The following is a 27969-nucleotide window of genomic DNA, read 5'->3' as shown; positions in this document are numbered from 1 at the left end:
ACAAGGTAATGTAAAATCACTCCCTACCTACCATCAACCACAGGTAAGGCCCACACACACAAGGTAATGTAAAATCACTCCCTACCTACCATCAACCACAGGTAAGGCCCACACAGACAAAGTAATGTAAAAACACTCACTACCTGCCATCAATCACAGGTAAGGGCCCCACACACAAGGTAATGTAAAAACACTCGCTACATACCATCAACCACAGGTAAGGGCCCCCCCCCCTTACACACAAGGTAATGTAAAAACACTCGCTACATACCATCAACCACAGACAAGGCCCCCACACACAAGGTAATGTAAAAACACTCGCTACCTACCATCAACCACAGGTAAGGCCCACACACATAAAGTAATGTAAAAACACTCGCTACCTACCATCAACCACAGGTAAGGCCCCCACAGACAAGGTAATGTAAAAACACTCACTACCTGCCATCAATCACAGGTAAGGGCCCCACAGACAAAGTAATGTAAAAACACTCACTACCTGCCATCAACCACAGGTAAGGCCCCCACAGACAAGGTAATGTAAAAACACTCGCTACCTACCATCAACCACAGGTAAGGCCCACACGAAGCTACCCGGGGTGGGCATGGTGAAGAGAGACTGACCGTCCCAGAAGTGAAACACGGTCCACGGCGTACTGGCCATCACGTGACCGGTACTCAGACCTCTCAGGCAGTCCAGGTCACGGCAGCCTGTCGCGTTGAGGGTCACGTGGTTATCACGCGCCGTCTGGGCCAGGCTTGCATTGAAGGGAGCGGAGGGAGAGGCCAGCCAGGCGCGGTGAAAAAGGCCAGAGGCCAGGGGGGAGGCCAGCAAGGCCAGGATTGCCGTGCCGCCCGAGCTCTGCCCAAAGACTGTCACCTGTAAAGACAGGTAGGGTAGAGTTAGGCCAAGTAGACAAAATGTAGTGAACACTGTCACCTATTTTTAAAACAGGTTGGGTAGAGTTAGGCCAAGTAGACAAAATACAGTAAACACTATTACCTGTAAAGACAGGTAAGACAGGGAGAGGACAGGTAGACAAATAGCAGTGAACACTATCACCTTCAAAGATAGTAATGGTAGGGTGGGGACAGGTAGAGAAGATGCAGTGGACACTATTACCTGTACAAACAGGTAGGGTAGTGTAAGGACAGGTAGACAAAATGCAGTAAAGTATAGGGTAAGGCGTGGACATGTAAAAACTGCATTGAACAATCACCTGTAAAGACAGGTAGGGTAGAGTGAGAACAGGTAGACAAAATGCAGCAAGGTATAGGGTAAGGTGGGGACAGGTAGACAAAATGCAGTAAGGTACAGGGTAAGGTGGGGACAGGTAGACAAAATGCAGTAAGGTACAGGGTAAGGTAGGGACAGGTAGACAAAATGAAGTAAGGTATAGGGTAAGGTGGGGACAGGTAGACAAAATGCAGTAAGGTATAGGGTAAGGTGGGGACAGGTAGACAAAATGCAGTAAGGTACAGGGTAAGGTGGGGACAGGTAGACAAAATGCAGTAAGGTACAGGGTAAGGTGGGGACAGGTAGACAAAATGCAGTAAGGTATAGGGTAAGGTGGGGACAGGTAGACAAAATGCAGTAAGGTACAGGGTAAGGTGGGGACAGGTAGACAAAATGCAGTAAGGTATAGGGTAAGGTGGGGACAGGTAGACAAAATGCAGTAAGGTATAGGGTAAGGCGGGGACAGGTAGACAAAATGCAGTAAGGTATAGGGTAAGGCGGGGACGGGTAGACAAAATGCAGCAAGGTATAGGGTAAGGTGGGGACAGGTAGGCAAAATGAAGTAAGGTATAGGGTAAGGTGGGGACAGGTAGACAAAATGCAGCAAGGTATAGGGTAAGGCGGGGACAGGTAGACAAAATGAAGTAAGGTACAGGGTAAGGTGGGGACAGGTAGACAAAATGCAGTAAGGTATAGGGTAAAGTGGGGACAGGTAGACAAAATGAAGTAAGGTACAGGGTAAGGTGGGGACAGGTAGACAAAATGCAGTAAGGTATAGGGTAAAGTGGGGACAGGTAGACAAAATGAAGTAAGGTACAGGGTAAGGCGGGGACGGGTAGACAAAATGCAGCAAGGTATAGGGTAAGGTGGGGACAGGTAGACAAAATGCAGTAAGGTATAGGGTAAGGCGGGGACAGGTGGACAAAATGCAGTAAGGTGCAGGGTAAGGCGGGGACAGGTGGACAAAATGCAGTAAGGTACAGGGTAAGGCGGGGACAGGTAGACAAAATGCAGCAAGGTATAGGGTAAGGTGGGGACAGGTAGACAAAATGCAGTAAGGTATAGGGTAAGGCGGGGACAGGTGGACAAAATGCAGTAAGGTATAGGGTAAGGCGGGGACAGGTAGACAAAATGAAGTAAGGTATAGGGTAAGGCGGGGACAGGTGGACAAAATGCAGTAAGGTATAGGGTAAGGCGGGGACAGGTAGACAAAATGAAGTAAGGTATAGGGTAAGGCGGGGACAGGTAGACAAAATGCAGTAAGGTATAGGGTAAGGTGGGGACAGGTAGGCAAAATGAAGTAAGGTATAGGGTAAGGCGGGGACGGGTAGACAAAATGCAATATGGTATAGGGTAAGGCGGGGACAGGTAGACAAAATGCAGCAAGGTATAGGGTAAGGCGGGGACAGGTGGACAAAATGCAGTAAGGTACAGGGTAAGGTGGGGACAGGTAGACAAAATGCAGTAAGGTACAGGGTAAGGTGGGGACAGGTAGACAAAATGCAGCAAGGTACAGGGTAAGGTGGGGACAGGTAGACAAAATGCAGTAAGGTATAGGGTAAGGTGGGGACAGGTAGACAAAATGCAGTAAGGTACAGGGTAAGGTGGGGACAGGTAGACAAAATGCAGCAAGGTACAGGGTAAGGTGGGGACAGGTAGACAAAATGCAGTAAGGTACAGGGTAAGGTGGGGACAGGTAGACAAAATGCAGCAAGGTACAGGGTAAGGTGGGGACAGGTAGACAAAATGCAGTAAGGTACAGGGTAAGGTGGGGACAGGTAGACAAAATGCAGTAAGGTACAGGGTAAGGTGGGGACAGGTAGACAAAATGCAGTAAGGTACAGGGTAAGGTGGGGACAGGTAGACAAAATGCAGTAAGGTATAGGGTAAAGCGGGCACAGGTAGAAACTGCATTGAAGAATCGCCTGTAAAGACAGGAAGTCTGTCCGAGGAAAGCTAGACAAAACGTACACGTGTAAAGCCGTTATCCCCCGTCATTAAAGCAATCATACTCCAAACTCGGGTGATGTATGCTGAGAGTTTTTGTGTTTCTATATCCCTCCGAACTCTGACATGGATTACAGAGTATTTTTCGTGCGTACTTGGTCTTGTGCTTGCGTGTTCACACAAAAGGGGATAAGTCACTAGCAGGACAGTGGTCTGCACATACGTTGACCTGAGAGATCGGGAAAATATGCATCCTTAACCCACCGGGAGAGGCCGAGACTCGAACCCAAAACCGTACACATGGAAGGTCAACGTCCTAACCACAAGCCTACACGCTGTCCTACTGATGTTTCAATATATAACTAACTAGTTGGTACATGTCTGATCCACGTTTGGTAATTTACATATTGATGTTTCAATAGATAACTTACTAACTAGTTGGTATATGTCTGATCCACGTTTGGTAATTTACATATTGATGTTTTAATAGATAACTTACTAACTACCGTATTTTCGGGACTATAAGGGGCTTTGTTATATAGGGCGCAACCCCCACTTTTGAGGTAAAATTGAGAAAAAACATCACATTAGGCGCTTCCGGTGTATTAGCCGCACATCAAAGGAAGAATACAGAGTGGAAATATTTTTTCTCTGGATGTGCGGTGAGATCAAAGGCAGCTGCATTGTGATTACTGGTTGTCCTTGAGACCAGCTGCCTGCCCCAGTTGACAGACACTGACCTTCTTGCCCGGGGTCAATGACTGAGTTTTATCAATGAGACCTTCGGTCTCCTTTCACGTCTAAGAGGAAACACTGCATGCCCGAGTTTAACCTATGGGGCGGTCTCTTTAATGTCTAAGAGGTAACTCGGCTAGGGTGGTAGTAGCAGAAACATGCATTATCACAAGTTGTTTGACTAGTACTCACCTGGATTTCTATTTCAGCCACACATAAGGCGCTTCCGTTAAATAAGCCGCAGGGGTCAAATGTGAGAACAAAAGTTGCGCCTTATAATCCAAAAAGTACACACGGAAGGTCAACGTCCTTACCACAATCCTACACGCTTTCCTTTTGATTTTTCAATAGATCACTATCTAACTAGTCGGTACATGTCTTATGCACGTTTAGTAATTTACATATAAATGTTTCAATAGATAACTATCTAACTAGTCGGTACATGTCTTATTCATGTTTGGTAATTTACCTATTTATGTTCTAAAAGACAATGTACTAACTAGTCGATAAATGCCCGATGCATGTTTGGTAACCAACCTATTAATGAAAGTGTTTTTACAAACGAGTCTGTTCATGCCTAATTCATACATGGCAGATCATCTATTAATGTTTTAACGCGGTTTTAATGTATTCGTCAGTTCATACCTTATCATGGTATGGCAGATCATCTATTAATGTTTCAATGCGGTTTTCATTTATTTGTCTATTCATACCTTATCCATGTCTCCCCCAAAGCTGTGGATGTTGACCTTGATCCAGTTGAGCGCAAGAATAACGTCCATAAGCCCGAAGTTGCCGGGAATGGTCGCTGACGGATGTTGGTGACTGCGCATGTCCAGCGCTAGGAAGCCGAATGGGCCCAGCCTGTAGTTGACGCTGACGTAGACAGCCCCGGTTGCCTCGGTGACGTCCGGTGTTGGACAGAAGGGCGCCGTGTTGCCGGAGCCGTAGACCATGTCCCCGTCGTGGAGCCAGACCATAACGGGCCGGGGGGCTGGAGGGTGGAGGGAGGGGGTCCACACATTGAGGAACAGGCAGTCCTCGCTGCCCGTCCAGGCCGTCAGGTTGTGCATGTCGCGCGGCTGAACACACGCCTCCCCGAACGTCTGGGTCCGCTTAGTTCCCCGCCAGCACGTGCCCGCCTCGCGAGACAGCCCTTCTGGCTTCCTCCATCGCCTGCGTCCTGTGGGTGGGACAGCGTAAGGGATTCCCCTGAAGACGTGCACCCCACCCTCTGCCAGCCCTTCCACCGGTCCGCAATGAGTGTTGGCCAGCACGTGAATCTTCGCCTCGTGAATCGTCCGCCCGTCCCACGTGAGCACGCGGCCCTGCCAGGACGGCACGAGCACGAAGACGTAGACGAGACACGCGAGCAGCACGAGCAGGGCCAGAGTGATGATGACGCTGACTGCGGTGTAGAACTTGCACAGTCCGGGGTTCAAGTTGAGGCGGCTTCTGACGCACACTTCGTGGTATGGTCCTTTGTCCCTCAGTAGCAGGTACTCTACGTCACTCGTCATTATAACACCTGGAACAAGTTAACATGTCAGTGAACAATCCAGTATGGAACTGATATGAATGTCTCTTTTCCATGTGGCTGGGCCAAAAGTGGTTGTGAGACATGTAGCTGCTCCTGTCAAGCTGCAGGTCTAGTCTGCACAGACATGTGTACATTTGCCAGAGCTGCAAGACTGTGGAAGCACACAGTGCTCAAACCATGACTGATAGTACTGTAGTAACAGCAGTGAGGACTCCGATGCTGATGACTAAGTAGTTGTTCAGCTCCTTGTATCGTCCATGCAGTATGACTGTGTGCTTCAGAAAAACATGTTGCATGCCTTTCATACATAGCTGGGTAAGCACTGACTGCAAGTGACTTTGAGAAAAGGAATGTGTGCGTTCCTGTTCCAAGTACATGGACAGTGAAATTCAAGAGCAGATCCCATTACAGTTGATCTACATTGGTGATGTTTTTGTGTGTAATGTATTTAAATATATGCATAAAAATTTCAAGTTAAACAAAAAGATTTTGTTTCAACTATTGTGTACAAGTTCTGTCTGACAATCATTTCTTCGTTGAATCAATATAGGGAAAAACGTCGATGTTGTAGTTTTTTCCTTTAGCTTCCCTGAAAGACAAATCATATCCAGAGAGGCTATCAACGCGGACACTTCCTAATTTGAGCACAGAAGAAGAAGGGATGACATCATAGATGTTTACAAGTACCTGCATGGTTTTGTACGATACAGATAAACCAGTAGTGAGGTGTAATCCCAAAGGCGAAGGTCTAAAACTCAGAGGTCATTCCCTTAAACTCGAAAAACCCAGATGTCATCTGAAAACAAGGAAAAACTTCTTCAGCCGTCGTGTGGTAAACATGGAACAGCCTGCCTGACTCAGTTGTCACGGCTTCAACAGTGAAGAGCCTGAAGAGCAGACTGGATGCGCACTGGAACAATCTCCCATCTACACTACCCGTCATAAAAAAGTAGGCATTTACATTTAGCTGTAGATCTTTGTGATGCGGTCAGTTATGTTAAAACCAAGTATATTGCCAGAAAGGTACTTCATTCCCCTACCGTATGAAATAAAGACTTTCATTTTTCATCAATTAGTGTTTATGCAGTGGACCGGACACCCCTCCAAAATCAAATTTGCAAAAGCAAACTTGCAGACACTAAAATACACAACAGTCAATCAAAATAAGAAAGAGTGACCCCGTTTTTGACCTCAAATGGAAGAACAACTCATTTGCTACCTATACAAATGTATTTGGTTCAGCTGTTGTGCCTTGCAGTGTTGTTTTGCCATTTTGAAGAAGAATGATGTCAGCCTCGTCAGAAGCCGTAAAAGACTTATTTTGGCGTCATTTTTGTGTGGGCTAATTACACAAATTCGCTAGTAGATATGTTATAACAGTGGCAAATGGCATGCCAAATTTCAGGCACATCGTCCCATAAGCACAGGAATTATAAGCGATCAAAAGTGTGACGAATAGACGGACGAACGGAGAGACAGACGCACTTACAACTGATTTGCATAATAACGTGTGACTCTAAAGTTGGGTACTTTTTACATTTAGTCACGTTTTGACTAAATGTTTTAACATATACGGGGAATCGAGACGAGGGTCGTGGTGTGTGTGTGTGTGTGTGTGCGTGTGTGTGTGTGTGTGTGTAGAGCGATTCAGAGAAAAATAACTACTGGACCGATTTTCATGAAATTTCACATGAGAGTTCCTGGGTATGATATCCCCAGACTTTTTTTCGTTTTTCGATAAATGTCTTTGATGACGTCATATCCGGCTTTTTGTGAAAGTTGAGGCAGCACTGTCACGCTCTCATTTTTCAATGAAATTGATTGCAATTTTGGTGAAGCAATCTTCGACGAAGTCTGGACTATGGGATTGCATTTCGGCTTGGCAGCATAACAATTAAATAATTAGTTTGCTCATTAAAGTTGTCATTAAAATCGAATTTTCACTAACAGATTTAAAAATAATTGCATCGTATTCCTCAATTTTTCATGAATTCAAAAATATATATATATATATGTCATGTTTACTCAAAAAATGTGTTCAGGATTACAGAAAATAGGTTAAGTAAGTACTGCGTTCGCTGCGAGGAGACGAGCGTGACCTGTCTCGGTCTTGGTGTGGTTCCAGGTTAGTCGAGACTATCTTGATATAGTCTCGGCGATGACTGGTTTTTTGGTGTTAATCTGTTACGTTGATGCCGACAGCTTGACTAAATGTTTTGATATCGCTTCACGCGACTTGTTTGTTTTCAACTCTCCTAACCACACCCAACAATATTACAGTGTTAGATCGTGGCCCCCTTTAACTTTTCACAGAAGCCTATTTCTAGCTAAACTTGGCCAAAAAATTATTGCAACAAATTTCAAACCCAAATTAAAGCATTAAACCCCGTGTCATTTCATTAAAACTGTATATGCCAGTTAAGACCGTTCACTTAACCTCCAGGATCACCTTTTGGATTATATATTTCTTGTACAAGGATCACGTGACCGCCGCTCAAGTAAGGGTACCCTCAAAATCGACCAGACAAAAACGGAAGAGCCGAATGAAAATTTGACAAGAAATCACAATAGGCAAAACTTTGCAACTTTGACATACGAGAAGAAAGTCAAACCAATTATCTACCATGAATATATTGTTTTGTTTTGCTACCTTGCGTATTTCGCGTGCTATGCTATTCCTACTGATGCAGGTGTCGATCGCAAGAGCGGTCAAAAACGGGACTTTTTGCGTCATTTGTTTGGGAGTATCATGACAAAAAAGTCTGCACTTTAGCAATGATTTGGTGGATTGCTTTGAAACTTTCGGAATATTTTACCAACATACTAGAGATACTTCGAGCAAAATTATGGATTGTTACAGGTTTTTGTTAAAATGTTATGCAATTTTTCGAAAGAAGTTTTTAATCTCGTCTTCTTCTTCTGCGTTCGTGGGCTGAAACTCCCACGTACACTACGTGTTTTTTGCACGAGTGGAATTTTACGTGTATGACCGTTTTTACCCCGCCATTTAGGCAGCCATACGCCGCTTTCGGGGAAAGCATGCTGGGTATTTTTGTGTTTCTATAACCCACCGAACTCTGACATGGATTACAGGATCTTTTTCGTGCGCACTTGGTCTTGTGCTTGCGTGTACACACGGGGGTGTTCGGACACCGAGGAGAGTCTGCACACAAAGTTGACTCTGAGAAATAAATCTCTCGCCGAACGTGGGGACGAACTCACGCTGACAGCGGCCAACTGGATACAAATCCAGCGCGCTACCGACTGAGCTATATCCCCGCCCTTTTTAATCTCGTCATAGGATTGTTCCCTTGGGTCCAAAAAATTCATGACTTTGCATGTCTTTAGAAAAATGATTGATACACACACTGCTAAAGTTTTATGTGCGTGTAAGCACTGACGCAAATTTGCTGGGCCTGTAAACACGCTACATATTTAAGCGATGATTCTGGTGCCACAGCGATGCCCAGCCAAGCGTGACCGTAGCATGTTTTAAGAGGCACCCAGCGATAACAGCTATAAGCGCGAAACAGCGTGAACGTTCCATTTTTAGACAGAATCTGTATCAATCATTTATCTGTGGGTATACAAAGTCATGAATTTTTTGAAGACAAGTGAACAATCCTATTACAAGTTTAACAACATTTTCCGAAACATTGCGTCACATCTGGATAAACAACCGTAACGATCCAAACTTTCGCACAAAGTATCTCTAGTATGTATATTCCGAAAGTTTCAAAGCAATCCACCAAGTCATTGCTAAAATGTAGCGCTTTTTGACATGATACCCATAAAAATTGACGTAAAACGTTCCGTTTTTGACCGCTCTTGCGATCGACACCTGCATCAGTAGGAATAGCATAGCACGCGAAATACGCAAGGTAGCAAAACAAAACAATCTGTTCAGGGTAGATAATTGGTTTGAATTTCTTCTCGTATGTCAAAGTTGCAAAGATTTGCCTATTGTGATTTTTTGTCAATTTTTTATTCGGCTCTTCCGTTTTTGTCTGGTCGATTTTGAGGGTACCCTTACTTGAGCGGCGGTCACGTGATCCCTGTAAAAGAAATATGTAATCCAAAAGGTGATCCTGAAGGTTAATTGGACGGTCTTAACTGGCATATACAGTTTTAATTAAATGACACAGGAATTAATGCTTTAATTTGGGTTTGAAATTTGTTGCAATAATGTTTTGGCCAACTTTACTTTTAAGCTGTGCAGGCCTGAAAGTGGCGAGTATTTTATTCGCCATGGTGAGTAGAAACAACTGGAGAGTAGAAATAGTCATCTACTCGCCAAATGCGAGTAAAGTTGCTGAAACATATTTGGCAAGTAAAGTTTGCTCTCTGGCTAGTACATTTTCAGAATCATTAGCCAAAGGCGAGTACACCATTTATTGGACTTTCGGGGCTGCTGTACGTGTTGTGGCCTACATAACTACCCAGAGCCATTCCTGATCGTAACTCACAACATACAGACAAAATCTGTTCTCTCCTTTTCCCCGCGTCCTGAAAGAGTGGTGCCTGGATAATCGGCTTCCACAATCCCGCAATGGAAGTTACAAACGGCACACACTCACACACACACACACGCACGCACGCACATACAAACACACACACACACACACTCACACACACGCACGCACACACAAACACACACACACACATACACACACACACACACACACACACACACACATACACACAAACACACAAGTTCCGTTGTTCACGAGACGTGCTTGGCATGCTGTTGTCGGGAGATTTGTTGTTGAGATCTGATGAGTTTCAGGATGAAATGGATGAGGTCGGGAAAGACGTCACATAAAAACAGCGGGTCACATAAAGAGGAGATAGCTCAGCGGATGAAAACGGAACGCTTCTTATTCATAAATCAAGTGCACCCTTCAGCAGGACATCCCCAGGCAAATGATCGCTCTTACACCCTACGGTTTTTTTTCTCTATTGACGAATCACGCGCGTTTTTGCCTTTGCTCTTGCTGTTTTGCGTGGTGCAAAGTGGGACATTGTGTTGGGGCCAATGAGATTGACAAATCACGCCATCCTGGCTTTAGGGGAGCCGGCTTACCGGGTTGCGGTGGTTGGATGGACAGACTCGATCGGAAAAAGAGAGCAGCGGCCGGAAAGCGATTACTGGAGAGGTCTTCAGAGAGCATACACAGCCCATAAATCAGTGTCGATTTGAATAATCGAGTTTTTTAACACAGACACCCTGGGGCTTAACTGAACCTTCAATTGAATTACTGCCCCTGCTTCCCGCGTTCCTTGCCCCTCCCACAATTCCCGTCCTCATCCTTTCCTTTCTCCTTGTGTTCTGCAGTGTAACACACACAAACACACACACACACACACACACACACTCTCTCTCTCTCTCTCTCTCTCTCTCCCAATGAGTCTCAATACTTTCAAAAAACACCTTTCACTGTATTTAATGTTAAATTACGAAAAATCACAGTGATGGAAGACTTCGTTTGATTATATTTTCATTTGTCCAAAGCATCAGTGTTCATTATATCCACACAAAAACACTCAAATTAATAACACATTTACTCATGCATGTGTATTCAGCATTGTTTTCACTACGTTACATATACGATGCTTTATATTTGTGTATAATATGTAATGTGTAAATATTCATATGTTGTTGTTTTTCTCTACCTTTTTTTCTACGTTAATATCCGTGTAAATATGTGATTAGATTAGTCCCCTCTCTGGGCGAGGGCTGGTTGAAAAAAAGCTCGTTGTATTGCTTACGCCACAACCCTCGAAAAATAAAATTTGATTTGATTTGATTTGATTTGATCTCTCTCTCTCTCTCTCTCTCTCTCTCTCTCTCTCTCTCTCTCTCTCTCTCTCTCTCTCTCTCTCTCTCTCTCTCTCTCTCTCTCTCTCTCTCTCTCTCTCTCTCTCCAAAACAGGCCTTTTACGGCTTCGGACGAGGCTGACACCTGTCTTCTTCAACATGGCAAAACAACACTGCTAGGCACAACAGCTTAACCGTGTGTGGGTAGAAAATGAGTTGTTCTTCAATTTGAGATGAAAAACGGGGTCACTCTAGCTTATTTGTTGTTGTTGTTGTATTTTGGTGTCTGCAAATTTGCTTTTGCAAATTTGATTTTGGGGGGTGTCCTAGGTCTCCGGTACACTGCATTTTTTTTTATAAACACTAACTAATGAAAAATGAATCTTTATTTCATAGGGTAGGGGAATGAATGACCTTTCTGGCAATATACTTGGTTTTAATATAACTGGCCGCATCATAAAGATCTACAGCTAAATGTATGTGTATAGTTTTTTATGACGAGTAGAGTAGAAGCGTATTTATCAAAATATATGTAGCGCAGGTCCTCCCTATCTTAATGTATGGATCTGAGCTGTGAGGATTCCAAAGGTTTGAAGCTCTTGAGAAAGCCCATATGTTTACATGCAAGAAGTTTTTGTGTGTAGGACGACAAACATCAAACAAGATGGTATATAGTGACTTAGCCCGCTACCCCCTTTATGTCACGTCGTCGGTTCGCTGTATGAAGTAAGCCTATTGGCTGAGAGTGTTAAATTTGCCCTGCGAAAGACTCTCAAGAAAAGCATATGCCGTGATGAAACATTTACAGGGTTGTGTCAAGAAAACATGGTCTCACTATGTCACGTTTCAATATATCACTTAAGGTGATTATGAACCGGTTAATTACTACTAATTAACTAACCACACCACGATCCACTCTCGCAGTCATACAATTAAATAGAGTCAACAAAAGTATAAGTTTCAGACGCCTGTTTATGTATAAACTCGCCACCTCCCTCGAGCCTTCACTCAAAATATGTTCCTTTTACGTTCTCAACACGTAAAAAACCAATGTTCACTGACAAAATGCCAGTAGTATATAGAAAATTAACGTAACACGCTGAACCCGTGTAAATATAGTTAAATGTGAATGTTCTGTTCGAAAAGCTCTAGTTCGTGCAGGTGTCACACACCCCACGTTGTCGCTACTCCAATGAAATCATAGATACGAAAAGACAACGGTGGTCAACGGGGTGCGTACGACATGGTGCACTTAGCTTTATCTCTGCTGCTGCTGCTTAGCCGGTATGCTGGTTAGTCGGTCCGCTGGTTAGCCGGTTCGCTGGTTAGCCGGTCCGCTGGTTAGCCGGTCTCCTGGTTAGCCGGTCTCCTGGTTAGCGTAGCTTCATCAGTTCCCGCCAGAGTCAGCCGTGCAGATGTCACAGGAACACGAAACGAACGAATCGGATCGAACGAACGAAGGCTGCAAACAGAAAGCATCGGTGCACTAAACATGTCAGCTACCCCTCACCCACCACCTTAAAACATGTCATCTTTAAATATCTCATCGAGCACGTGGGCCTGCACAAAACGGACTTTTTACAACAACAAAACAGTCATTTTCCGTCCTTCTCTCCCTATCTGCAAAAACCATATACAGATTAGTATTTTAGCGTCACAGAGAGTAAATTATGCGCTAACCTGGAAAGAACAACAGAGAGTATTTCATTCCACAACACAGACTCATCAACAGCGTTAAATAATGATTTATTACCTCAAAAGCCTATGATTGTACTCTCAATGGAAGCAAAGTCCGCCTCCTCCCTGGAACAGCCTCTGTTCGTCAACAGTGACCAAAAACCTCCAGAACCCCTTGTCGAATCCTTATGCGAAAGCCATCGCCGACGAAGGAATGTTGACGACTTGTCCTCAGCAAAATATGTGGCAGTGTGAAGGAAATAACCGGTGGAAGCTCCCCTAGAGTGCCGAATACAATATTCGGTGAAAAACCATCATACTCTAGAAACTGTGTATTAGATCCTTCCCCTTCTGCCGCTGGGTGTCAAGTGCCCCGTCCTTGTGCCTCTCTCAGACAACCTAGCCAATAACACGTGACTGACCTTGTCACAAAACCAGTCCAGCTATACACAATTCTGCCTCCCCAAGCAGAAAAAAGACACGAGAAACTCAATCCCTGAAAATCCCGTGCGCGCTGTCAGCGAAAAACCGTCAGCCCTATGACAGCAGAAACCTCCACTGTAAAACTCGTGCGCAGCAAACCCTCCGTGTTCATTGAGCACTGTCAGCAAACTCTGCTGTAGCCCAATATCACGTACAGGCGCTTTCTATCATAATCGACCAAGAACAGGCACTCCACTGAGTGACACTTTCTTGGTCTCTGTCACCCGATCGTGACACACCTCCCCTCTTCAAGACGAAACCTCGGTTTCGCTCACAGTCATGTTCTCCTCTCCAGCCCGAGAGAGAAAGTCAGCTCCAACATTGTTGGCGCCCGGAATGACGCGTACCGTGAATTGGTACGGTTGGAGAATCAACGCCCAGCGCATAAGTCTGGCGTTTGCCAACCTTGCAACCTGAAGATATTGCAGAGGTTGATGGTCTGTTTCCAGACAGAAAGGTCGTCCTCAAGAACGAGCAACCCCTCGTTTCACCCCTGATGACTGCAACCTTCTCTGTCTTCTTGTCTTTGTTCTTCTGGTCTTTGTTCTTCTCCCCGTAGGCTGTCCTCTCTATGTAGGCGCGCAGCAGGTTGGCGTGGTACAGGCGTGCTTTCCCGTGCATGACGATCCTGTAGTCGTTCTGGCCCACTTTCGCTGTCACCTCAAAAGGTCCTTGCCACTGCAGTTGTAACTTGTTGTGTTTGACAGGTAGAAGTAGCAACACCCGTTCTCCAATCTTGAAGCTGCGCGGCCGTGCCTTGCGGTCGAATCCTCGCGCGTAACGCTGTGCTGCTCTTCCCAGGTTCTCTTGAGCCAGTTTGCAGGTCTCTTCAATCCTGTTCCTGAGTTCTACGATGTAGGTCGCTGTCGTCTGCACCTCCTCGTCAGCTTCTTCGTCCGTCCAAGCCTGACGCAGGATAGCCATGGGACCGCGTACCTGTCTGCCGTACAACAACTCAAATGGGGAAAAACCCAAGCTCTCCTGAGGAACCTCGCGGTATGCAAAAAGCAATGCTGGGATGTACCTGTCCCACGTGCGTGGTTTCTCCTGAGCTAGTTTCCTCAGCATGGTCTTCAAGGTGCCATTGAACCTTTCCACCAGTCCGTTGCACTGAGCATGGTAAGGAGTGGTGAAGTGCTGCTCCAGTGATAGCAGTCGTGCTGCCTCCGCCATCACTCCTCCCGTGAACTGCGTGCCTCTGTCGGTGAGTACCTCTGATGGAATTCCCAGCCGGGACCACATAGTAACCAGAGCCTCAGCTACTCGCGTGGCTTCAATCGATTTCAGAGGGATCGCCTCTGGGTATCGAGTAGCGTAGTCCACCATGGTCAAAATGTATCTGTTTCCGTCCTCAGACGCAGGCAAGATGGGCCCGATGATGTCCACTGCCACCCGACGAAAGGGTTCGTCGATGAGCGGCATCTTCTCTAAGGGGACCTTCCTCACCCTTCCTTTGGCCACCACCTTCTGGCACTTATCGCAGGACGCACAGAAACGTCGGACATCCGTGCAGATGCCTGGCCAGTAAAAGTGGCGCCAGACACGATCCGTGGTCTTCTTGGTGCCAAGATGACCTCCCAGAATCGAGTCGTGTGCCGTTGCCATGACACCCTCGCGAAACTCGCGAGGCACGACAACCTGTTTGAATGCACCTTCCTTGTTGCTGAACTCACGGTAGAGCAACTTCTTGTCCCTGAGGAACCTTGACCTCCCATGCTTCCCGCTCAGCTTCACCTTCCCCGACTTCGCGTGCTCCCGAGGAGTAGCTAAGGTCGGGTCAGAATCCTGAGCCTTCGCGAGAAGCGCGGGGGTCACGTTCCCCAGGGCAGCTCGTGCAGCAGGTAGGGGTTTGAGAGGTTTGTCCTCTCGCTCCGCCTGTGCCCGCGTGAGCACTGAAATGACGTCGGGAGACCGATAAACGGGAACCTCCCTGGTGACGCCGTCCACAAACTGAACCCGGTTTCCAATGAGCAAGTCGCATGGAGGATCGTCCATGACGACGGCCACAATGGTCCCCGTGAACAACGGGGTTACGACCTTGATCACTGCCGTGTTCAAGTCGTAAGCGTGAGATGCCTCGGCCATCCTCACCCTGATGCTGTCTCCTGTGTAGGCCATAGCTGGAACCAGACTCGCCCGAACCACTATCATGTCTGCTCCTGTGTCCCGCAGACCTTCGCCCTTCACTCCGTTAACGTAGACGTTGCAGTGGGGCTGGAAATGTTTCCTGGAGCACGGAACGCAGAGTTGTGGAATGGTGCATGAGCTCGTGACGTCCCTGAACTCCTCACTGCCAACGAAGTGAACGCCCTTCTGGTCAGCCTGTCTCTTGTGGCAGTCCTTCTTCACGTGGCCCCGCTTGTTGCAGTAGTAACACTGGATGTCAGTTCTGGAACTTGATCCTTTGTGTCCCTGATCGTCCTTCCCGTCCTTGGGTCCTGAAGAACCCGAATTTCCCGATTTTCCTGGCCGTGAGCCTGAGGATTTGCCGGAGATCGCCTGGGCGTCCTCGTGCACTCTGATCCAGTCGGCTGCTTCCTGAGTAGTCTTAGGCTGGTGTTCCTGCACGAAGGTCACCACCTCAGGTCGCAGGCTGGACATCAGTTGCTCCATGACAATGAGGTCGGCAAGGTCGTTGACGGTCCAGTCCTTTTCGGCCATCTCCACCCAGCGCCGCAGGTAGAGATTAAGGCGTGCCACAAACTGATGACTCAGCTCGCCGCTCAGTCTCTTGCTGTTACGCAGACGTCGTCTGTAGGCTTCCGCAGTCAGGTTGAAGCGCTGGAGTAACGCCTTCTTTAGTGCCTGATAGTCTCTCGCCTCGTCGTCCTCCAAAGCGTTGTAGAGCTGCAATGCGCGTCCCTTTAAGCAGGTGCTAAGGCGGCTAGCCCACGTGGCCTCTTCCCACTTCTGGTCAGATGCAATGCGCTCAAACCGGCGTAAAAAGTCGTCGAGCTCGTCCTTGTCATCGTCGAACGTCGGCAGTCTCGTACGGTCAGCAACAAACGTCGGCGCGCTAGCCTGAGTAAGCGTACCCTTCTCTGCCTGTAGCTTAGCTAGTTCTAGCTGGTGATCGCGTTCGGCCTGTTTGTCCTGTCTGTCACGTTCTGCCTGTCGTTCCTGTCTCTCAAGCTCGTCTTTCTTTTCTTGTCTGTCTCGTTCTCTTTCTTGTCTGTCAAGTTCGTCTTTCCTTTCCTGTCTGTCTCGTTCGGCCTGTCGTTCGGCCTGTCGTTCCCTTTCTTGTCTGTCAAGTTCGTCCTTCTTGTCCTGTCTGTCACGTTCGGCCTGTCGTTCTTGTCTGTCAAGCTCTTCTTTTCTCGTCTGTCGCTCTATGTCTTCCTTACGTTCTAACTCCTTGCGCTTAAGCAAACTACGCGCTCTAACGCGTGCGTCTCGCTCTGTCTGTTCCTCGCTACCAGGAGTCTCAAAAGTTAATCTCTTCGTAGGAGATCCCCCTGTAGCCATGGTTAGTTTAGCAAAGCTTTATCACAAAAGTAAGTCTAACGCAGCTATAGCTAGAATACGCGGTGACGAAAGCGGTGGATACAAAAATCCAGCAAGCGGAAAATGCAGAAGAAAAATCCAAACGGTGTAGAACAAATCGCGTAGCCTACTTTATGGCTGCTTTTTGCGGTGAAACAAAGTGTTTCCCACAGCCGTGGCCTACTTTATCGGCTGCTTTTTGCGGTGAAACAGAGTGTCTCCCACAGCCTTGGTTAGGACAGAAGTCCTCGGACCCTTCCCCCCCAAAATTCCAACAAAGTCAAAATATGGAGAAAAATCCAAGTAAAACAAGACGGTAGAAATGTAACCTGTTACAGAATGCGAAACAACAATGTAGAGAAAACTGAGTAAAACGAATAACAAATCCGCTAACCCTGCTCAGCTCTCTGCAACGGAAAACTCTGAACGTACAACAAAGATTCACAAACAAAGGAAAGGGAAGTAATCACAGTTAGCGCATACAATAACTCACAAATTACAATTTACATTTCCTGCAAGATGTGAATCGCTTAAGGTGTGGTATATGATCAAAACTATACAAAAAAGGGTAGCACCAAGCAGAAAATAAGTCGAGCACTGACGAGATTATCTGCTCTTAGTTATCCTTAATTGGTGGGTCTTTATCAGTTGGAAATTAACTGAGTAAATCCCGGCTTGGCCCCCATGTGTCACGTTTCAATATATCACTTAAGGTGATTATGAACCGGTTAATTACTACTAATTAACTAACCACACCACGATCCACTCTCGCAGTCATACAATTAAATAGAGTCAACAAAAGTATAAGTTTCAGACGCCTGTTTATGTATAAACTCGCCACCTCCCTCGAGCCTTCACTCAAAATATGTTCCTTTTACGTTCTCAACACGTAAAAAACCAATGTTCACTGACAAAATGCCAGTAGTATATAGAAAATTAACGTAACACGCTGAACCCGTGTAAATATAGTTAAATGTGAATGTTCTGTTCGAAAAGCTCTAGTTCGTGCAGGTGTCACACACCCCACGTTGTCGCTACTCCAATGAAATCATAGATACGAAAAGACAACGGTGGTCAACGGGGTGCGTACGACATGGTGCACTTAGCTTTATCTCTGCTGCTGCTGCTTAGCCGGTATGCTGGTTAGTCGGTCCGCTGGTTAGCCGGTTCGCTGGTTAGCCGGTCCGCTGGTTAGCCGGTCTCCTGGTTAGCCGGTCTCCTGGTTAGCGTAGCTTCATCAGTTCCCGCCAGAGTCAGCCGTGCAGATGTCACAGGAACACGAAACGAACGAATCGGATCGAACGAACGAAGGCTGCAAACAGAAAGCATCGGTGCACTAAACATGTCAGCTACCCCTCACCCACCACCTTAAAACATGTCATCTTTAAATATCTCATCGAGCACGTGGGCCTGCACAAAACGGACTTTTTACAACAACAAAACAGTCATTTTCCGTCCTTCTCTCCCTATCTGCAAAAACCATATACAGATTAGTATTTTAGCGTCACAGAGAGTAAATTATGCGCTAACCTGGAAAGAACAACAGAGAGTATTTCATTCCACAACACAGACTCATCAACAGCGTTAAATAATGATTTATTACCTCAAAAGCCTATGATTGTACTCTCAATGGAAGCAAAGTCCGCCTCCTCCCTGGAACAGCCTCTGTTCGTCAACAGTGACCAAAAACCTCCAGAACCCCTTGTCGAATCCTTATGCGAAAGCCATCGCCGACGAAGGAATGTTGACGACTTGTCCTCAGCAAAATATGTGGCAGTGTGAAGGAAATAACCGGTGGAAGCTCCCCTAGAGTGCCGAATACAATATTCGGTGAAAAACCATCATACTCTAGAAACTGTGTATTAGATCCTTCCCCTTCTGCCGCTGGGTGTCAAGTGCCCCGTCCTTGTGCCTCTCTCAGACAACCTAGCCAATAACACGTGACTGACCTTGTCACAAAACCAGTCCAGCTATACACAATTCTGCCTCCCCAAGCAGAAAAAAGACACGAGAAACTCAATCCCTGAAAATCCCGTGCGCGCTGTCAGCGAAAAACCGTCAGCCCTATGACAGCAGAAACCTCCACTGTAAAACTCGTGCGCAGCAAACCCTCCGTGTTCATTGAGCACTGTCAGCAAACTCTGCTGTAGCCCAATATCACGTACAGGCGCTTTCTATCATAATCGACCAAGAACAGGCACTCCACTGAGTGACACTTTCTTGGTCTCTGTCACCCGATCGTGACACACTATCTGAAAAAAATGTTATGCATGTACGGCTTTGGAGATGTCTGGCTGCAACAAGGTGTAGGTGATTTGGATCGATTTATAGCAGTATTTAGACACAGACTTTTTGACTGCTTCCAGCAAGACTGGCACGACAGCATCATGAACTCGGAGCGATTTGAATTGTATTTGCTCTTCAAACAAGAAATTCGCGCTGAAGTGTATATAGATCATATTCAGCTCCGCTGTTTTCGAGACGCATACAAACAGTTTCGGTTTGGTGTTTCACCCATAAACACTCACAAATGCCACTATCGAATGGATGTTGTACCGGGCCTTTTGATATGCCCTGTATGCAGAGAGGACGTGGAAGACGAGAAACATGTATTGTTTTTATGCAAAGGATATTGTGATAATAGACTTGATGTTAAAATAGTACGAGAAAAAACCCCGAGTGAAGATGTGAACAATATTATACGTGTTATGTCTGTAGATAGAGGATTCAGTGGTGCAGGTGGCCAGATTCCTATATCGTGTTTTTCAAAAAAGAAAGAGTTTTTTGTCTAGTTACCCAATGTGAAACAGGTAAACGAGACGGCGATGTGTTATGCATAGTTTGTGCCGTGGAATGTTAGAACAGGTTTGCTAGCAAATAATGTATGCTGATGTAGTACACTTTTGTTGTTGTTGTACTTATTCAAATTGTTAATTTATGTGCTGGAAATGTTTCTATGTTAGAGAGAGAGAGAGAGAGAGACAGAGACAGAGAGACAGAGAGAGAGAGAGAGAGAGAGACAGAGACAGAGAGACAGAGAGAGAGAGACAGACAGACAGAGAGAGAGACAGAGAGAGAGAGAGACAGACAGAGGGAGAGAGAGAGAGAGAGAGAGAGAGGAAAAAAAACAAGTTGCTTTAAGGCAAAAATACAACATTTAGTCAAGCTGTCGAACTCACAGAATGAAACTGAACGCACTGCATTTTTGTTTACCAAGACCGTATACTCGTAGCATCGTCAGTCCACCGCTCGTAGCAAAGGCAGTGAAAGTGACTAGCCAGAATAGCGCGGTAGTGGTTGCGCTGAGCAGGATAGCACGCTTTTCTGTATTTCTGTTCTTTTGAACTTTCTGAGCTTGTTTTTAATTCAAATATGTCATATCTATATGTTTTTGGAATTAGGAACCGACAAGAAATAAGATGAAATTGTTTTTAAATCGAGTCGGGACATTTAATTTTAATCATAATTATCATATATTTAACTTTCAGAGCTAGTTTTTAATCCAAATATGACATATTTATATGTTTTTGTAATCAGAAAGTGATGAAAAATAAGAGGAAAATATTTTTGGATCGCTTTATAAAAAAAAATGATTGTAATTACAATTTTAAAGTATTTAATGACCAAACTCATGAATTCATTTTTAAACCCCCAAGCTTAAATGCTATAACAAAGTCCGGCCTTTGTCGAAGATTGCTTGACCAAAATTTCAATCCATTTGATCAAAAAATGAGGGCGTGAAAGTGCGGCCTCAACTTTTACAAAAAGCCGGATATGACATCATCAAAGACATTTATCAAAAACAAATTTAAAAAATCCGGGGATATCATACTCAGGAACTCTCATGTAAAGTTTCATGAAGATCGGTCCAGTAGTTTTCTCTGAGTCGCTCTACACATACACACAGACACACAGACACACAGACACATACACCACGATCCTCGTCTCGAGTTCCCCTCTATGTTAACACATTTATTCGAAACTTAACTAAATGTAAAAAGAGACTCAATAATGCCTCAACTTCGTGATTTAATTGTTGATGTGATTATACAAAGTCTGTGCGGTGGAATGATAGAGCAGGATTGATAGCCGATAATGTATGTAGTATTGTAAACTTGTTTGTCGTTGTGCCAACCCATATTGTTAATTTATGCGCTGGATATGTTTTTAGGTTAGAGAGAGAGAGAGACACAGAGAGAGAGAGAGAGAGAGAGAGAGAGAGAGAGAGAGAGAGAGAGAGAGAGAGAGAGAGAGAGAGAGAGAACGAGAGAATTGAATTGAATTGAACTTGGGACGCATAGACACACAATTATATAATTAAAAAATTAAAATTAAAAAGTTAAAAAGTTAACCAACAAAAGGAGGTCGGAAAACTTCAGCACGTGATAATAAAGATGACGATGATGATGATGATGACGATGATGATTATGATGATAATGATGATGATGATGAAGATGAGAGAGTGCGCGCGTTTGTGTGAATATTAGAGAAAAGAGAGAAAACTGTGCGATTGTTCATGAATACAAACATACGGCATATATTACTGATCCCCCCCTCCCCACACCCCGTTTAAAGGAACCTTGTGTGTTTAATCAATAAAAATGTCTTCCGTCTAACGTCTCTCTCTCTCTCTCTCTCTCTCTCTCTCTCTCTCTCTCTCTCTCTCTCTCTCTCTCTCTCTCTCTCTCTCTCTCTCTACTATCAGTCTTAAGGACAAACAATCATCGTATAGCTAGCCGAACTAACAAACAATGTTTGTATGACTAACTAGCAGTCTGAAGGAAAAGCAATCATTGCATGGTTATAGCCGCACTACGAATATACGATGACCGTGAATACAGACAGTTTGAGGAAATCTACTGAACCAACGTATAGTATCCCACCGCGAGTGTCAAATTATAGATGACCGATGTAAAACTCACGACTTCCAGCATTCTCAACCCTCGTTGCGAAAGCTATGCACGCGTTCAACCTTGTGACGCTTCGTTAGCAGCTAACAAACCCAAGGTACTCTCATCCCATGTCACAGAGCTGCCCGTCAGTATGTTCACCTCGCCTACCACCAATCACCCCGCATTGAACGGCTTTTGTCAAGTAGGGGGGGGGGGGGTATTCCTCCATCTAATGATGACACAGACTAACGAACTGACTGACAGACAGACAGACAGACAGACTGACACACACACACACACACACACACACACACACACACACACACACACACCAGCGCACACAAAGGGGAAGGTTTCCGAATATGGACCACTTTCTACTATGGATCACTTCCTAATATGGACCATGTCCTACTATGGACCACTCCCTGTTCAGACAAACTAATGGTGCTGGTGGGCTCAAAACAATTTCATTCGCTGTATACACCCTCTCTGGATAACTTGCACATGTCAAAACAGTTGCAGAAACACAGACCTCAAAACCGTTAGTCTATGTCAATTTTGTTTACACTTTTGGAAGCGTCTATATATATATATATACGACTTGTGTCTCTGTGTGTGTGTGTGTGTGTGTGTGTGTGTGTGTGTGTGTGTGTGTGTGTGTGTGTGTGTGTGTGTGGCCGCGATGCACGGCCAAAGTTCTCGATGGATCTCTTTCAAATTTGGTGGCCATATTCAGGTACACCCTGGACACAACCTGGTCGATGAGATATTTCAACACGTGCTCTCAGCGCACAGCGCTGAACCGATTTTGATTTTTCTCTGGATCCATTCCCAGTAACTCTTCCTTATCTTCTCCAGTGTTTTCAGCGTTTATCTCCCTTCCTTCGTGTGGCGTCAATCCATATTCCCGTTTCTATTTTTAGAAGGTCACTGTCGACAACGCTCAATCCATATTCCCGTTATACTATTTTTAGAAGGTCACTGTCCCGGCGAAGCCGGGTATTACTCTTCTCCAGTGTTTTGCGCGTTTATCTCCCTTCCTTCGTGCGGTGCGCCGGCCAAGCCGGCGTACACCCGGCGAAGCGGGTATTCATCTAGTTCACTCTAAATGTGATGCTTAAAACGGACTTGTTTTTGTCCAAAGCCAAAGCTGGTATCACTCTAAATGTGATGCTTAAAACGGACTAGTTTCTGTCCACAACCAAAGATGGTATCACAAAAAATGGCAGTTAACACTGTATTTGTTACATTGTAGCTGTGTTGACCCCGAGTTGTGACTGCAAACAAAAAACAAGTCGCGTAAGGCGAAAATACAACATTTAGTCAAGTAGCTGTCGAACTCACAGAATGAAACTGAACGCAATGCAACGCAGCAAGACCGTATACTCGTAGCATCGTCAGTCCACCGCTCATGGCAAAGGCAGTGAAATTGACAAGAAGAGCGGGGTAGTAGTTGCGCTGAGAAGGATAGCACGCTTTTCTGTACCTCTCTTCGTTTTAACTTTCTGAGCGTGTTTTCAATCCAAACATATCATATCTATATGTTTTTGGAATCAGGAACCGACAAGGAATAAGATGAAAGTGTTTTTAAATTGATTTCGAAAATTTATTTTGATCATAATTTTTATATTTTTAATTTTCAGAGCTTGTTTTTAATCCAAATATAACATATTTATATGTTTTTGGAATGAGAAAATGATGGAGAATAAGATGAACGTAAATTTGGATCGTTTTATAAAAAAAATAATTATTTTACAATTTTCAGATTTTTAATGACCAAAGTCATTAATTAATTTTTAAGCCACCAAGCTGAAATGCAATACCGAAGTTCGGGCTTTGTCGGAGATTACTTGACCAAAATTTCAACCAATTTGGTTGAAAAATGAGAGCGTGACAGTGCCGCCTCAACTTTCACGAAAAGCCGGATATGACGTCATCAAAGACATTTATCAAAAAAATGAAAAAAACGTCTGAGGATATCGTACCCAGGAACTCTCATGTCAAATTTCATAAAGATCGGTCCAGTAGTTTAGTCTGAATCGCTCTACACACACACACACACAGACACACATACACCACGACCCTCGTCTCGATTCCCCCCTCTATGTTAAAACATTTAGTCAAAACTTGACTAAATGTAGGCTAATGATAGCAACAAAGTATGTGTGTGTCCCACTAATATTGACCACCTTCAACAAATACAAGAAAATAAAAGCTAAAGGCTGATTTCATTAATTCTCGCTGAAAATAACCTATAACTTGCACGCGAGCTTTTTTTAAAGTATAACAAATAGTCTTATTTTATTCATTTCCTCTCTGTTTTAGATCAGTTTCTTTAGTTTCCTCTTGTGCTTCAAATAATATTTTCATCAAACCGAAAGAGATAAATCTAAAGCATATTTGATTTAATCTGACTTGCACACTAAGTTATATCATTTTATTTTGAAGTATAGGGGGCTTTTTACAGTGATTCTTGAAAGTCTTTTTACTGCCGGTCCATATTAGGCACCAAGGCTTCTTATATGGACTATTTGTGAACTGTTTTCTGTATTTAATTTTTGCTGAATTTTTATCAAAGATTATTCGCTCTAATTAGGCCTAACTGTTGACTAAAGAGAGAAGGACTACCAGTTACACATCATACAAGTACACAGACACAATACATGATCGTTATTTACACATCATACAAGTACACAGACACAAAACATGATCGTTATTTACACATCTTACATGTACAAAAAAACCAGACACAATGTGTGGTAGTTATTTACACATCGTACATGTACACAAACACAGACACAATATATGATCGTTATTTACACATCGTTCATGTACACAATCACAGACACAATGTGTGGTAGTTATTTACACATCGTACATGTACACAAACACAGACACAATATATGATCGTTATTTACACATCGTTCATGTACACAATCACAGACACAATGTGTGGTAGTTATTTACACATCGTACATGTACACAAACACAGACACAATATATGATCGTTATTAACACATCGTACATGTACACAAACACAGACACAATGTGTGCTAGTTATTTACACATCGTACATGTACACAAACACAGACACAATAATTATATGATCATTATTTACACATCTTATTTGTACACAAACACAATATATGATCGTTAATTACACTTCGTACATGTACACAAACACAATATATTATCGTTAATTACAAATCTTACATGTACACAAACACAGACACAATGTGTGCTAGTTATTTACACATCGTTCATGTACACAAACACAGACACAATGTATGATATTTATTTACAAATCTTACATATACACAAACACAGACACAATGTGTGGTAGTTATTTACAAATCTTACATATGCATAAACACAGACACAATATATTATCGTTTTTTACACATCGTTCATGTACACAAACACAGACACAATGTGTGGTAGTTATTTACAAATCTTACATATGCATAAACACAGACACAATATATTATCGTTTTTTACACATCGTTCATGTACACAAACACAGACACAATGTGTGGTAGTTATTTACACATCCACTTACCTCCACCGCGAACTCCTTTCCACACGTAAAGTTTGACTCAATGATTCACTTCGGTCGCTCAGTTAACGTCCGTGACATCACGACTGCCGGCCCCCAACCGCGCGAATCGTGTTGAAGACAACAGTTTCACACTGACGCGCGCTGTAAGGAATGCAAGTCTCACACTTTGACTGTTGTTGAAACGAAACAAAGATCTCTCCCGCACTGAAATGTGCACAACAATGAGTCCCTTAAAACAGTGACTGTTGTTGTAACAAAACAAAGATCTCTCCCGCACTGAAATGTGCACACAACGATGATTCCCTTAGTACAGTTGGTTTGTTGGTTTGTTTGCTTAACGCCCAGCCGACCACGAAGGGCCATATCAGGGCGGTGCTGCTTTGACATATAACGTGCGCCACACACAAGACAGAAGTCGCAGCACAGGCTTCATGTCACACCCAGTCACATTATTCTGACACCGGACCAACCAGTCCTAGCACTAACTCCATAATGCCAGACGCCAGGCGGAGCAGCCACTAGATAGCCAATTTTAAAGTTTTAGGTATGATCCGGCCGGGGTTCGAACCCACGACCTCCCGATCACGGGGCGGACGCCTTACCACTAGGCCAACCGTGCCGGTCTTAGTACAGTGATCGGTGTTGAAAAAAAGACATCTTACTGTGACTAACTGATAGAGCTAAGAACAACACACTGACTGATCAACTCATGGATATATTTTTTATAGTTTTATAAACGTATTATGCGTTTTCCTCTGGACAATTGCATCAATAGATGTGCCACATTTTCCCTGTTATAGCACAAGAAGAAATAACATCTCTTTCTTATCATCATCATGATTAAGTTATAGTTTTGTGATGAATGCTTTCGTAATGCTAAACGTTCAACATTACTTTAGCTCAATTCGTTGTAGCATGAAAGACATCATCAATAGTGCAGGGAAAAATCCACGACATTTTCTGTCCTGGACATTCCAGTTACCTTCGTTGTCTTTATCAGTGGAGGGAAGCTGGCGGGCAATTTCACCCAATCAATCCGCCTGTCAGTCGTAACGGGCTGCTTCGATTATCAAGGTAACGCTAGGGATTTCCTTCAAGATCAGGCAGTGATCAAATTTGTGGCCAGAGATTCGCCAAGATTCCTCGGAGGATCTGAAAAAGCAGACAGACGCCCTTTTCTTTTTATCGCGTCCGCTCGGGGTCTTCCGTTTCCAAGCCGTGGCGGATCAGTTGTGGAGATTTTTCAAATGTCTTTGCTTTCCGGCACTCCGGCTGTGCTTGAGTTGGGCTGGCTGGCAAAAACTCTCTAAACTGACAGTAAGTGTCGCCTGGCTGGCTGGCGAAACCCTTTCTACTGACACTGATTTCTTACATATCTTGAAGCGGAGACTCAGCCTTGTGGGATGGTCAGCAGCACTGACACTAGCCTACATTTTGGTCTGTCAGATGCTAAGTCAGGAAATGGAAGTTCGCTTTTTACACCGCCTGCACTGATGTTACACTCTCACACTCAGTCATACGTTCGTGGGGACCAAACGCTGAGGTACGGGGTGGTGACTTTATTCGTGGTTCAGGAACATTTCAGGCATTCGACAGACATAGGCAGCTATCGCCTCGGCAAGCCGGAGACCGACCGCCTGACACAGCCTCTCGTCCTGTCCCCTTGGTTGCTGAGATGTGATCCCTCATACCCCCCGGGCCCGTACCTTATAAACATCGACACAGAGGGCTATGATAACAACTATCACTATTTTCACGGTGACACTCCGGGTACACAGATATTGGCGTTGTTGGGATGATTGTTGTTCTCCCTGTCAACTGAGGCATGTTATCCAAGCGACCAAACAGATATGCCGTTTGCCTATCGGATTGTTCAGCCCGCGAAAAAGCTGTTACTGAGACATAAGGCGTTTTATCTACCCTTTCCGTGCCACGTTGGTTGTTATCAACCTCTTCGTTCAAGGCATTCCGTCGCGATATAACCTTGAACGGTTGAAAACGACGTTAAAGGTGGTCGTCTACATTTTTGCTTTTTTTCAATAATCTTATGGTTAGATTTTGCTAAAAAGTTATGTCAGATGATGAATGAACCATGGGGACAAAAGTTATAGAAAAAAAATATATGTAAAAAAAGATGTTATTTTTGGGTAGCGTGACTCAAAACATGGGACTATCGCCCCTTATAGTGGCAAACAGCTATGTAACACTGAGTTAGTTAGAAAAGTCAGTCTGGCATGGCACGGAAGTAGCACTGTACAAGTGTAGACACGACCTGAAGATCGGCAGTTGGTTTAATTAAACAGCTTTTTATTCAGTTGCATAAATACAAAGCCGTAATTGAAAGTTGTAATTAAGGGAGCACAACAAGGTAAACTTATAAATGTGCTCTTAGAAACAAACGAGTAATGTGGCGGACAATATTGTAAATGCATGATATTTAAACAAATGAAAACAAGAACAACAACAACGATAACTATAGCAACAGTGGTACGGAAATCTCACACACACAACGCACACACACACACACACACACACACACACACACACACACACACACACACACACACACACACAAACATAGAGACACACACATAGAGA

The 27969-nt window shown here is 44.5% G+C and overlaps 1 protein-coding gene across 1 annotated transcript in view; it reads right to left on the bottom strand.

Moving 5' to 3' along the window:
• Positions 1-26704, bottom strand: part of LOC138959806 (para-nitrobenzyl esterase-like) — a 32917-nt gene extending 6213 nt beyond the window's left edge. The window contains exons 1-3 of the mRNA XM_070331427.1: positions 25372-26704; positions 4633-5447; positions 562-880 (exon numbers count right to left, since the gene is read on the bottom strand). Of these exons, the coding sequence (XP_070187528.1) occupies positions 562-880; positions 4633-5439 (1126 nt within the window). The 5' untranslated portion in view covers positions 5440-5447; positions 25372-26704. The remainder of the gene's footprint in view (positions 1-561; positions 881-4632; positions 5448-25371) is intronic.
• Positions 26705-27969: the final 1265 nt, after the last annotated feature.

This window comes from Littorina saxatilis, linkage group LG2 (genome assembly GCF_037325665.1).
Source record: "Littorina saxatilis isolate snail1 linkage group LG2, US_GU_Lsax_2.0, whole genome shotgun sequence".
In the NCBI taxonomy this organism is placed as follows: domain Eukaryota; kingdom Metazoa; phylum Mollusca; class Gastropoda; order Littorinimorpha; family Littorinidae; genus Littorina; species Littorina saxatilis.
Note: the sequence above shows the minus strand (reverse complement) of the source record. Positions and strands in the feature narration are given on the sequence as shown.